Here is a 12,371-nt window from a genome sequence, read left to right as displayed (position 1 = left end):
GTCTGGCTGCAGCTTACCCCTCCCCATAGAGAACACAGGAACGTAAAGCCATGCCAAACCTTCATGTGTATAGGAAAGACGGGAGAGATAATGATCAATCAAAGTGTATGCCCACCTTTACTGCTGAGACCTCCACCTTTCAGGAGAACAAGCCAGGAGAAGCAGATGGTAGCTTATTTTATCACTAGCTTGAAGAGATTCCCATCCAGGTGGCCCCATTATAAGTCCATGGGGCTGTTTGGACGGAGATGATTGGCAGCAGGGAAGTACTATTATTTGGCGGGGTCTTAGCAGTAGGTCCAAAACTAGGTGTCAAAACTTTTTTTTTTATTATTATTATTATTATTATGGAAGGTACACTTCAACATGATATGATATTGACTGAAGCCAAGTTGGGGATTACTGGGCACATCTACCATTTAGCAATCCATGGTGGATGACTGGTTGACAGAAGGCAACCACAGTAACTATACTCCGTATATCAAGGGAATAATTGTTTAGGCTCTGTATTTCAGATTGTGCTCAGTATAGAAGTGTTGTGCTCCGCTTAAACGAGTGGTCATAGTGATGGCAGTCCTGCTAGTGGATGTCCTGGTTACTACACCCTCCCCTGGCTGTCCACATGGCTTGTTGGTACGTCTGGACCCTGACGTGTTAATGAGACGAGCTACGCCAGGCTACGAAACAACACCCCTCTTCTAGTAATATTTCCAACCAGAAGGGGGAAAAAAATCTCTTTAAAAACACAGTATTATTGGAATTCAAAAGAAACAGCAATTATTCTCTCAGCGGGGAAGGCGGTGAGCTGAGTGTTACATTAAATAACAGAAAAAAAAAAGAAAAAAATACCCGCCTGCCAGGATAAAGAAAACGGGCCGCTGAGACGTGTAAATGTTGGCACGCTACCAAGGTAAAGACAAAGGCTTCAGAAAACACGGTGCCAAAGCTCGAATGAGTCCATCGGCAGCAATGGTGGCGGCGAGACAGACCGCATTTGAAATGTCACTTTTCATGTACGAGACACGTCGGAGGTTATGACACGGGGAGAAGGTCCCGGCTACCCAATCACATATGTTACCTGCTGCGTTTCCAGCTCCCATGGTAAGTGATGCAAAAGTCCACTAATACGTCTATAACTACTTTTTATCTTTGCCTAAGTTAAAAACTTGCATTTAAAAAAAAAAAATTACCTATAACACCCCCACACACCTCACTGAATGCCTGATTCCTAACAGAGACAACTACCAGAGGCATAACATAAAGTTGGTGGGCCCCAGTCCATATTGTGTCACAGGAATCCTCAATTTCAGACTACTGGACTCCTCATTTAGGGAAGAGAGACTTTATGGGCCCCCTCAACTGCTGGGCCCAAGTACAACGGGTCCGTACCTACAACCACTATCAAAATGCCTGCAGCGTGGTGATCTCATAGTTGCCCAAGGTCCTGATACTGGCAACCCTGACACATTTTGCCAGAAGGGCCATGGCCAGTCAGACTTGGAGGGGTAACGCTTGCCACCCATGCCATATTTCATGTGACTCCATCATGTTTGCCAGGTTACGTATTTTGCATTATGTTTGGTTAAAGGGAAACTATCAGCAGGTTAGACAAATCTAACCTGCTGATATGTCCCTACTGCACAGTTCATCTGACGTTCATCCTCTGCACCTTTTCTGAGCACTGGCCTGGTAAGACCGTTAGGAACACTGCCCAACCCCATAGCCCCGTTCCAACCCCCAGCCTGCCCATCCCTTTTTTAATAATAATGAATGGAGGGGGCCAGACAGGGGTGGCCAGACCAGTGCTATGAGGATGGGCAGTGCCCTAATGGTCTCACCAAACCGTGGCACAAAAGACAGTCTGCATCAGAACGGCACAGCGGGGGAAGGAAAGAGACATACCATCCTCCTCAGCGTCTCCTGTGCAATAGGGACATATCAGCAGGTTACAGTAGTCTAACCTGCTGATAGTTCCCCTTTAACTAATAAAAAGGAAGTTGATGCCAAGCGTTTACAGTGGTTGGCAAAGAACCCAGCATCAACGTGGGCCCAGAAAGAGGTAACAATGACACAGGAGGAGACTGACTGAAAGGTGACCCTCCTGTGAAGATGGCCATAGCAGTCGGACTCCCACTGAATACCGTGATTTGCCATTAATGTTAAAGGGATATTCCGGTATCGGTAAATAGTTTTTATATAAAAACTCTTATATCAATAATAGTACTGGCTTTGGTATGTTTTTGCTTCCTGAAAGTAAGTTATGTAGTAGTGTATTGTCCCCGGCTTCCCAGCTCGTTCCTCTCTCTTGAGACAACCAATCATCCTTTGCTTCCTCAGGAGGTTTGGCTGGATCTTGGCTGATGCTCAAGACCCATTCCCTGAATGGTAATATCCGCCCTGCCCTGCACCATGTAGTTATGGGGGTGGGGGGTGCAGCGGCATGTAGTTATGATGACTCTGCCCTCCTGCTAGCCACTCCTCCCAGGGCCTTGCATGAAGTTTCCAGCACTTGTTAAAGGGGTACTCTGGCAAAAATCTTTTTCTTTTCAATTGGTTTCAGAAAGTTATATACATTTATAATTCACTTCAATTTAAAAATTTCCAGTCTTCCAGCATTTATCAGCTGCTGCATGTCCTGCAGAAAGTGGTGTATTCCTTTCACTCTTACACAGTGCTCTCTGCTGCCACCTCTGTCCATATCAGGAACTGTCCAGAGCAGGAGAAGTTTTCTATGGGGATTTGCTGCTGCTCTGGACAGTTCCTGACATAGACAGAGGTGGCAGCAGAGAGCACTGGAAAGAATACACCTCTTCCTGTAATCCGTACAGCAGCTGGTAAGTACAGGAAGACTGGAAGGATAAATTGCAAATTAATATAACTTTCTGAAGCAAGTTGATTTGAGAGAAAAATATTTTCACTGGAGTACCCCTTTAATCCAGCCGGTATGAGGAGGGAGCGGAGGCAATGTGACTACATACCGTTGAGCCCCCAGCCCCTCCCCCTTACTTACAGGTGAGAATACTCCAGATACCTCAAAAGCTCGTGTTGGCCAAGCCTGACATCCAGCCACCATAGCGGCCTGTCTATTAGTGAAGTGTTAGAGAGTCTGACTCTTTATGGACACGCTATACTTTATAGGCGCTGTATCACACACATCTAAAATAGTATCAGGGTAAAAGTTACAAGAAGCATTAAAGTTATTTGGAAATATTAAATTTACAAGCGATGGAACAGAAGGGATTCCTATAATGGATTTACAGACCAGACTCCGCTTCATAAAACTCCCAAATATATCCTGTAAATCTACAGTGTTTTATCATCCTGACACCGAAGACTGTAGAGAAGTTACCGGAAGACGGGACGAGAGAGCTCCGTGCCTGCATGATTGTACTGTACCCAGAGTGTCACTATCCTGTACCCCAAGTGTCACTATCCTGTACCCAGAGTGTCACTGTCCTGTACCCAGAGTGTCCCTATCCTGTACCCCAAGTGTCACTATCCTGTACCCAGAGTGTCATTATTCTGTACCCCAAGTGTAACTATCCTGTACCCAGAGTGTCATTATCCTGTACCCCGATAGTCATCATGCTGTACCCCAAGTGTCATTATCCTGCACCCCAAGTGTAACTATCCTGTACCCCAAGTGTCATTATCCTGTACCCCAAGTGTCACTATCCTGTACCCCAAGTGTCACTATCCTGTACCCCGAGTGTCACTATCCTGTACCCCGAGTGTCACTATCCTGTACCCAGAGTGTCATTATCCTGTACCCCAAGTGTCACTATCCTGTACCCAGAGTGTCATTATTCTGTACCCAGAGTGTCATTATTCTGTACCCCGAGTGTCACTATCCTGTACCCCAAGTGTCACTATCCTGTACCCAGAGTGTCATTATCCTGTACCCCAAGTGTCACTATCCTGTACCCAGAGTGTCATTATTCTGTACCCCAAGTGTAACTATCCTGTACCCAGAGTGACATTATCCTGTACCCCAAGTGTCACTATCCTGTACCCAGAGTGTCATTATCCTGTACCCCAAGTGTCATTATCCTGTACCCAGAGTGTCATTATCCTGTACCCCAAGTGTAACTATCCTGTACCCCGAAGGGTCACTATACTGTACCCCGAGTGTCACTATCCTGTACCCAGAGTGTCACTATCCTGTACCCAGAGTGTCACTATCCTGTACCCCAAGTGTCATTATCCTGTACCCCAAAGGTCACTATCCTGTACCCCAAAGGTCACTATCCTGTACCCGAGTGTCACTATCCTGTACCCAGAGTGTCATTATCCTGTACCCAGATTGTCATTATCCTGTACCCAGAGTGTCACTATCCTGTACCCCAAGTGTCATTATCCTGTACCCCGAAGGGTCACTATACTGTCCCCCGAGTGTCACTATCCTGTACCCCGAGTATCACTATCCTGTACCCCAAGTGTCACTATCCTGTACCCCAAGTGTCATTATCCTGTACCCCAAGTGTCATTATCCTGTACCCAGAGTGTCATTATCCTGTACCCCAAGTGTAACTATCCTGTACCCTGAAGGGTCACTATACTGTACCCCGAGTGTCACTATCCTGTACCCAGAGTGTCACTATCCTGTACCCCAAGTGTCACTATGATGTACCCAGAGTGTCACTATCCTGTACCCCAAGTGTCACTATGATGTACCCAGAGTGTCATTATCCTGTACCCAGATTGTCATTATCCTGTACCAAGAGTGTCACTATCCTGTACCCCAAGTGTAACTATCCTGTACCCCAAGTGTCATTATCCTGTACCCCAAGTGTCACTATCCTGTACCCCAAGTGTCACTATTCTGTACCCCAAGTGTCACTATTCTGTACCCCAAGTGTCACTATCCTGTACCCCAAGTGTCACTATTCTGTACCCCAGGTGTCACTATCCTGTACCCCAAGTGTTATTATCCTGTATCCCAGGTGTCACTATCCTGCGCCCCAAGTGTCACTATCCTGTACCCGAAGTGTTATTATCCTGTACCCCAAGTGTTATTATCCTGTACCCCAAGTGTCACTATCCGGTACCCCAGGTGTCACAATCCTGCACCCCAAGTGTCACTATCCTGTACCCCACGTGTCAGTGTGTCTTGTTTCTGTCAGTATATTACTATTTTAGCACCTTAGGGTCAGTGTGTCATAGTTCTGTCATCTCAAGTATAAATGTCTCATTGTCACAAGGTCAGAGAACTTATATCTAAAAAAACCACCTAAAAACCTTAAAATAGGCTATATAATATTCAGACTACATTACAAGTACTGCACCAATCCAACATAATAAAGAAACCGATATCTCCCCACCTCTGGCCTCCTGCAGCTCCTGCTGCTGAAACAATGTATTGCCCGCCATAGCTGGGTTCGTGACACACCCAGATGCCAGCCAAAAACAGCGTCGGGCAGGTGCTGAAGAGACCGAAGAGTGACACTATGGAGGCATGGGAACAGGTAAGTATGCTTTCTTACAGAGGATGGGAACGGGTAAGTATACTTTCTTTATTATGTTCCCGCACCCCCTGCCTTCCAGTGATTTGTACTTTTCATGGGACTTCCTCTTTAAAACCAATTGTCCATGTGCTACTATACTCTAAGTACATTGATATGCAGGGTCACCCACACTGGAAGCTCCAAATGCAACATTCTGAATAGTTTCCATTAACTTGTTGTGTAGACAAGAACCATTGGTGGACTCCATCTTATACCTGTCATTCCGTCTTCCATATCTCCCTCATCCTCATTGGGGTCACAGTGAAACTCCTCCAGAGAGTTGATGGTACATTGTCCTACTACAGGCTTCCTTCCAAACTGCCGATTGTCGATCACCTTGACAATGATGGGCGGACTGTACAGATCTTCTCTGGGCAGCCTCTACACAACAAGAACACAGGCCGGTCAACTGACTTTGTTCTTACTAAACATCCTCTACAACGTAATATTAGAAATGACAGATTCTCTCGGTGGGGTCATCGCTTCCTCTCCCTAACTCCTCCTCGCAGCTCATGCAACATACGAATCTTGGAAGGGGTATGAAATCTACGCTCAATCCCAAAGTATGAAGGGGAGGATGCAAGGATGTTTAGCAAAATTAGGTATATAAATAGACTTGGGGATGCTATTTAAACAGAGTAGAAAGAATGTAGAGTTGACCTGGAAATAAACTAACATGGTGGAAAAAGATCCTTCCACCTTTGGCCCTGATGGCCTGCAGAACTAAAAGCTAGAGATGGTGAGAGGGTATGGATGTCCATTGAGAACCTTACACCCATGAGTGTTACTACAGAGAAATCAAGCCTACGATTACGATTTCCATACATGACTTGAGAACATCCTTAAGAACATCCTTCAAGTTCCCATTACCCAACTTTTTCATGGGCCACTTTCTCCAAACCATTTTAGGTCCCTTTCTCTACACAGAGTTCAGGTAATATTACGTGGTAAATAAGATGTTTCCATGCTGGACTATCTGTAGGTTCTACACCAGAGTCGTCCCAGGAGGCCAGCCCCCGGCCCAGTCCCGGACTTGCTATCAAGTTTTAAATGGTTGCAACTCCATCCACCAGTCCTCAAAGATAATAATCCCAGTGCTGGTCTCCAGCTGCTGATAGACAGCTTTCATTCAGCCTCTTGATATAAGAAACACATGCTAGCTCTCTCGCACCTCTGGAATATCGGCTTATAAAAGTAGCTGAATCCAGGCCAAGTGCATTTTACAAGCACCTGGGCCTTTCTTACGACGCAAGGGTCGGGGGCGAAATCTGTTTACTGTATTAAGGCTCTTACCACTTCCATGAAGAGGACGCACACATCAAAGTTGGGATTCTTTTTGACGTTTTTAATAACGCAAGACTGGATCATTTCATCGCCACACTCCACAATGAGGCTGGGGGATGTCACGCTGGCCAGCTGGTAGCTCTTAAGGTTTCTCAGACCCCATGCCAGAACCTGCCGGCAGAGTGGTCAAAATCTCAGGTTTAAAAGGTTTATTTAATAATGGCTATCAGCTCATCATCATAACCACCGGGAACGTGCGGGAAAACGCTGTTAAATGTCTCATATAAAGTAACAAGCTGAAGCAACAAGAGCTCTATGGGATCAATGTATTAGAATCCGTAATGAAACACAAAACACATACAGATATACATACTTCTACATTGATACCTTTTCCACATGAGTCCATTGGGGAGGCAAATTACAACGAAGGGGCAAAAGCCGAACATGAGAGGTGGAGTACAGAGACGAGAAGGCTTCAAAATGAGACCTACAATGTGGTGGCATGTACAGAGGAGCCTGGAGGGGACAGAGGAGTCTGGAGGGGACAGGGGAGCCTGGAGGGGACAGGGGAGCCTGGAGGGGACAGAGGAGCCTGGAGGGGACAGAGGAGTCTGGAGGGAACAGAGAAGTCTGGAGGGGACAGAGGAGCCTGGAGGGGACAGAGGAGCCTGGAGGGGACAGGGGAGTCTGGAGGGGACAGAGGAGCCTGGAGGGGACAGAGGAGCCTGGAGGGGACAGGGGAGCCTGGAGGGGACAGGGGAGCCTGGAGGGGACAGGGGAGCCTGGAGGGGACAGAGGAGTCTGGAGGGGACAGAGAAGTCTGGAGGGGACAGAGGAGTCTGGAGGGGACAGAGGAGTCTGGAGGGGACAGAGGAGTCTGGAGGGGACAGGGGAGCCTGGAGGGGACAGGGGAGTCTGGAGGGGACAGAGGAGTCTGGAGGGGACAGAGGAGTCTGGAGGGGACAGAGGAGCCTGGAGGGGACAGGGGAGTCTGGAGGGGACAGAGGAGTCTGGAGGGGACAGAGGAGTCTGGAGGGGACAGAGGAGTCTGGAGGGGACAGAGAAGTCTGGAGGGGACAGAGGAGTCTGGAGGGGACAGAGGAGTCTGGAGGGGACAGGGGAGTCTGGAGGGGACAGAGGAGTCTAGAGGGGACAGAGAAGTCTGGAGGGGACAGAGGAGCCTGGAGGGGACACGGGAGTCTGGAGGGGACAGAGGAGTATGGAAAGGACAGAGGAGTATGGAAAGGACAGAGGAGTCTGGAGGGCACAGAGGAGTCTGGAGGGGTCAGAAAGGTCTTAAGTGGATAGAGGTGTCTAGAACAGACAGAGGAGTTTGTAGGGGATGAAGGAGCCTGGGGGGGCACAGAGGATACAGAGGAGTTTGTAGGGGACAGAGGAGTGAGGAGACGAGAAAGGTTTCTGCAGTGGGACAGAGGTTACTGATCGAAACCAGAAAGGTCTTGAGTGGACAGAGGTGTCTAGAAAAGACAGAGGTGTTTGTAGGGGACAGAGGTGTCTGCAGGGCATAGAGGAATTTGGAGTCAACATTGGTGTCTGGATGGTACAGAGAAGTCTGGAGGAGATAGAGGGGTCTTAAGATGTACAGAAGAGTCTGGAGGTGGACAGGGGGGCCTTAAGGTGAACAGAGGAGTTTGGAGAAGACAGTTTCTAAATCTGCTGCTATAATGCCCATAGTTATAAGGAGAAACGCCAATGACAACATCCGATGACAACTTCACGTGAATTCTCAATAACAAGTGACTTCCATATAACCTTGGCGACCGCTCACAGGTGTTGTTACCTAGACTTACATCCATGCCATGCTCATGTAAACTCACCTCTATAGCCGTCCTCTGCAGAACAGGTTTTATACCTTGGGGAATCATATAGACGTTGGCACTTTTCTGGGGAGGAGGATATGGTAGATCCGTATCTGTTGTCTGCAGAGATAAAAAGTGAAGGGGAAAGTTGACAATTAGAATAAAATATATTGCACGTAGCACACACAAGATGGGGACTTCATGGGAGACTCTGGGTGGGACCCCTACTGGTATGGTTCATACCATCATGTTCCTAATCTACAGACAGAAGGCACTGTGCCAAGGAGGCTTACTAGACGTGTCACACGTGTCGCACAGGTTAGACTACTAACAAGGCCAGCTCATCCCAACTGGCCCAGAGGTAAACCAAAGAGACTTACATATGTCCTTGTCTGGCATTTGTGTGGCCATGGGTATGGAGACTGGAGACCCCTGTGGTCAAGAGGCCCGGGGCACATTATCTGTATTTCTTTAGCTTTGACATGTTCAGTGCCATCATCTTTATCTCAATGGGTACAATGGGTATACAAACGTTAAAGGGGTATTCCAGGAAAGATTAACTTTTCTCTACGGAGGTCGGATCCCCAGCGATCTCCTACTTTTTCCCTATCCTGTGGATAGGGGAAAAGTTTTTTTTTTTTTGTGGAATACCCCTTTAAGTCAATAGGTGAAATTTTCTCTGCAGCTTGAAGACACTGAGATGTAAATATTCACTAACACTCACCATCTAGACAAGGACACCCTCTATTAGAATATACCAACTTCATGTTATAATAGGTGATATATGATTATGGATCACACCACAGCCAAGCAATTTAGTATTTTAGGACCCAAAAGACAAAACCCATTAGTAGAATTTAAAGCCGTGAAAGAGCTAACTACAATATGCTTAAAAAAAATAAGTAAATCCTAGTACTTAAAGGGGTAAAAATGTTTGTAAATCAACTGGTATCATAAAAATATACAGATTTGTAAATTACTTCTATTTGAAAATCTTCCAGTATTTATCAGCTGCTGTATGTCCTGCAGGAAGTGGTGTATTCTTTCCAGTCTGACACAGTGCTCTCTGCTGCCACCTCTGTCCAAGTCAGTAACTGTACAGAGCAGGAGAGGTTTTCTATGGATTTGCTGCTGCTCTGGTCAATCGGTTGCATCCATGTTTGGGAGTAAGTGCCATGTGTCACCAATCCCTTAGACACACACAGTGCCGTACACACAGTCATTATCCTCCAAAGAAATGTGTTGATGCTTACAAGAACAACATCCTTCCTTTCTTCATATGTGGCTGAGTAAAGACTATGGATCATGTTGTAGCCTTCATGTTATCTCAATCAACGTGGATGTAATTGTTGAACTGGGCACAGTAGGATGCAACGTAACTAACAGATGGAGCAAGCCAACATGTTGTGTTATCGCTGACTGTAGTTGGTTCCTATCTGTGATACCAAGAAAGCAATGACTTGGGGTTACGTAACCAACAAGTCATGACATATTAGAAGATTTCTGGAAAACCTAATGGTCTGATCTGCAAATATGTTCATCTAGGAATATCACTACTGCTATTGACTTTTTCCAGGTCACTGCCCCCAACAAGATCAAGCCACTCATCTCCTACTTCTGCCACCACCCTGATGGAGACCACTGGATATGGTGTGTTTTATTCTCATCCACTAAACACCAGAAAACATACATAGTAGTGTTGAACGGAGGTGCCAAACTGATTGAGTTCGGCAACTTTCTCCAAACCTGAACACTCAGCTTTTGACTCCCTGCATCTGGAGAAGTTGGATGCTGCCTTAGGGAGTCCGAGAAACATGTATACCGCCATTGGCCATAGCTGTATCTATGGTTTCCAGGACTCCCTAGGGCAGCATCCAACTTTTGCAACCACAGGGATTCAAATGCCAAGTTTTCCGGTTTGTAGAACATTGCAAAACCCGAACAGTTTGGCATCTCTGCTCAACACTACATATAGACCCAGACTAAGACTACCAGATCATTCCTCTTTATAAGTGGACCATCTGTAGGAGATTATTAATATGAGGCTCACGTAGCGGAGTCAGGTAAGAGAAGCATAAGATGATTAGAGGGGGTGTAAGCGTATACAAAGCTATAGAATACCCAGTCTAGAAGCTTCTCCGTGAAGAACCGCGGAACAAGTAGCTGAGCCATTTCCAAGCAGGAAAAGATAAGAAACAGATAAGAAGGAAGAGAAAAGTAAATATGACATTATTACCACTACACATACACCACCCTAGTAGAAGCTTGTATAATGGCCTGCGGTATACTGGAAATGGGGCTGTTCAGCAGATAAGCACATGGCCGAAGCAGTGAGGTAACTGCACAAAGGTTGGACCTGGCTTAACGTTTCCCAAAAAATATTTGATCAGGAAAAAAGCAGCAGGTAAACATTTACTGTATGTCCAAAATAAATGAAAAACCTGGCCCAAAGTGTTCAGGTCAAGTGAGAATAATGAGTGACTGTTGGGGTCATGGAGGACAACACCAACTGATGGGTTATGTATGTCTACAGCACCATATCCTCAGCCCTTTAGATGTCCCAATGGTGACCTTCTACTGAAAGAGGCAATCGAGGAAGAAGATGGACTGCAAATGTTTTTTTTTCTAAAGAACATAGATTCATGATGTGCAATTTGCAGGGCTGGATTTACAGATGGAGCAGAGTCGGATTTACAGATGGAGAAAACTGGACTAAAGCTTTATTCACAATGGATGTATTGGTTATCTGCTGGAAATGGATATGGTGACCTCATGTGTATGGATCCACTTAGAAATTTGGTGGATAAGAACCAGCCGTTTTATTATACATGAATACTAATGGTTGGACGGGGAGATAGACCTGACAGTGGGTGTCTCCGAAGGAAAGATCCAACATCTGAGGTACTGGCATAACCATGATGATCCAACTCCAGAGATCTCGTCCAAATCAAAGACGTTTTCATGAGAAAGATGAGTCCATCCTAACCCGATCGTTCGGCATTTGATTAGCGGTGGCTGCTGAAGTTGGATAAAGCCCTAAGGTTGTCTGGAAAACATGGATACAGCCAATGACTATATCTATGTTTTCCACATAGCCTTAGGGCTTTATCCAACTTCAGCAGCCACCGCTAATCAAATGCCGAACGATGGGGTTTGGATGGACTTGAGACTTCACTGCAGCTCCTGCCTGTTCAGTGTCTGTACACAGTAGGTTCCCCTGTGGTCCTGTTTTGGAGATGCACTGTAATGTAAGGTTTGAGGACATGCTGAAGTGATGACAGATGAAGTGGTGGTCAGCAGAATTATGTACTGCAGCTCAAGAGGTCACCGAGATACAAAGAACTATAAAACCTTGTTACTTGTATTATATTTGTAAACTGATGAGGGGCTCCTGTTTAATTGGGTTATCCAAGCTTAGAAAAACATGGCCACTTCCAGAAATAGCACCTCGCCAGTCCCCATATTGGGTGGGGTTTTGCAGCTCAGTTCCATTGAAATGAATAGAGCTGAGTTGTAATACCACACACAACCTGAGGATGAGAATGGCACTGTTTTTACAAAAGAAGTAGCTGTGCTTTTTCTAATCCTGGATAACCCCTTTGAGTGCTCAGACCACTTAAAATCATCTGTTATTGAAGGACTCCTAATGTCTTCATAGACGCAAGGGTCTTATAGGGAAGCCATGCCGCTTCATCACCACCATGCATTAAGCTGGTTCCATGCAACATGCAACAATGTCATGCCAGGTCTGGAATACAATAGA

The 12,371-nt window shown here is 46.1% G+C and overlaps 1 protein-coding gene across 9 annotated transcripts in view; it reads right to left on the bottom strand.

The window, feature by feature from the left end:
* Positions 1-12,371, bottom strand: part of DYSF (dysferlin) — a 203,515-nt gene that overhangs the window by 57,338 nt on the left and 133,806 nt on the right. For 7 of the 9 annotated variants that reach the window (XM_069977165.1, XM_069977169.1, XM_069977161.1 and 4 more), the window contains 4 exons: positions 10,730-10,771; positions 8,627-8,728; positions 6,798-6,959; positions 5,720-5,885 (listed from right to left, as the gene is read on the bottom strand). In XM_069977165.1, coding sequence (XP_069833266.1) covers positions 5,720-5,885; positions 6,798-6,959; positions 8,627-8,728; positions 10,730-10,771 — 472 coding nt within the window. The remainder of the gene's footprint in view (positions 1-5,719; positions 5,886-6,797; positions 6,960-8,626; positions 8,729-10,729; positions 10,772-12,371) is intronic. The other 2 variants (XM_069977163.1, XM_069977164.1) reach the window with 1 other exon arrangement.

Source organism: Dendropsophus ebraccatus, chromosome 7 (assembly GCF_027789765.1).
Source record: "Dendropsophus ebraccatus isolate aDenEbr1 chromosome 7, aDenEbr1.pat, whole genome shotgun sequence".
In the NCBI taxonomy this organism is placed as follows: domain Eukaryota; kingdom Metazoa; phylum Chordata; class Amphibia; order Anura; family Hylidae; genus Dendropsophus; species Dendropsophus ebraccatus.
This window is presented reverse-complemented; position numbering and strand designations above follow the sequence as displayed.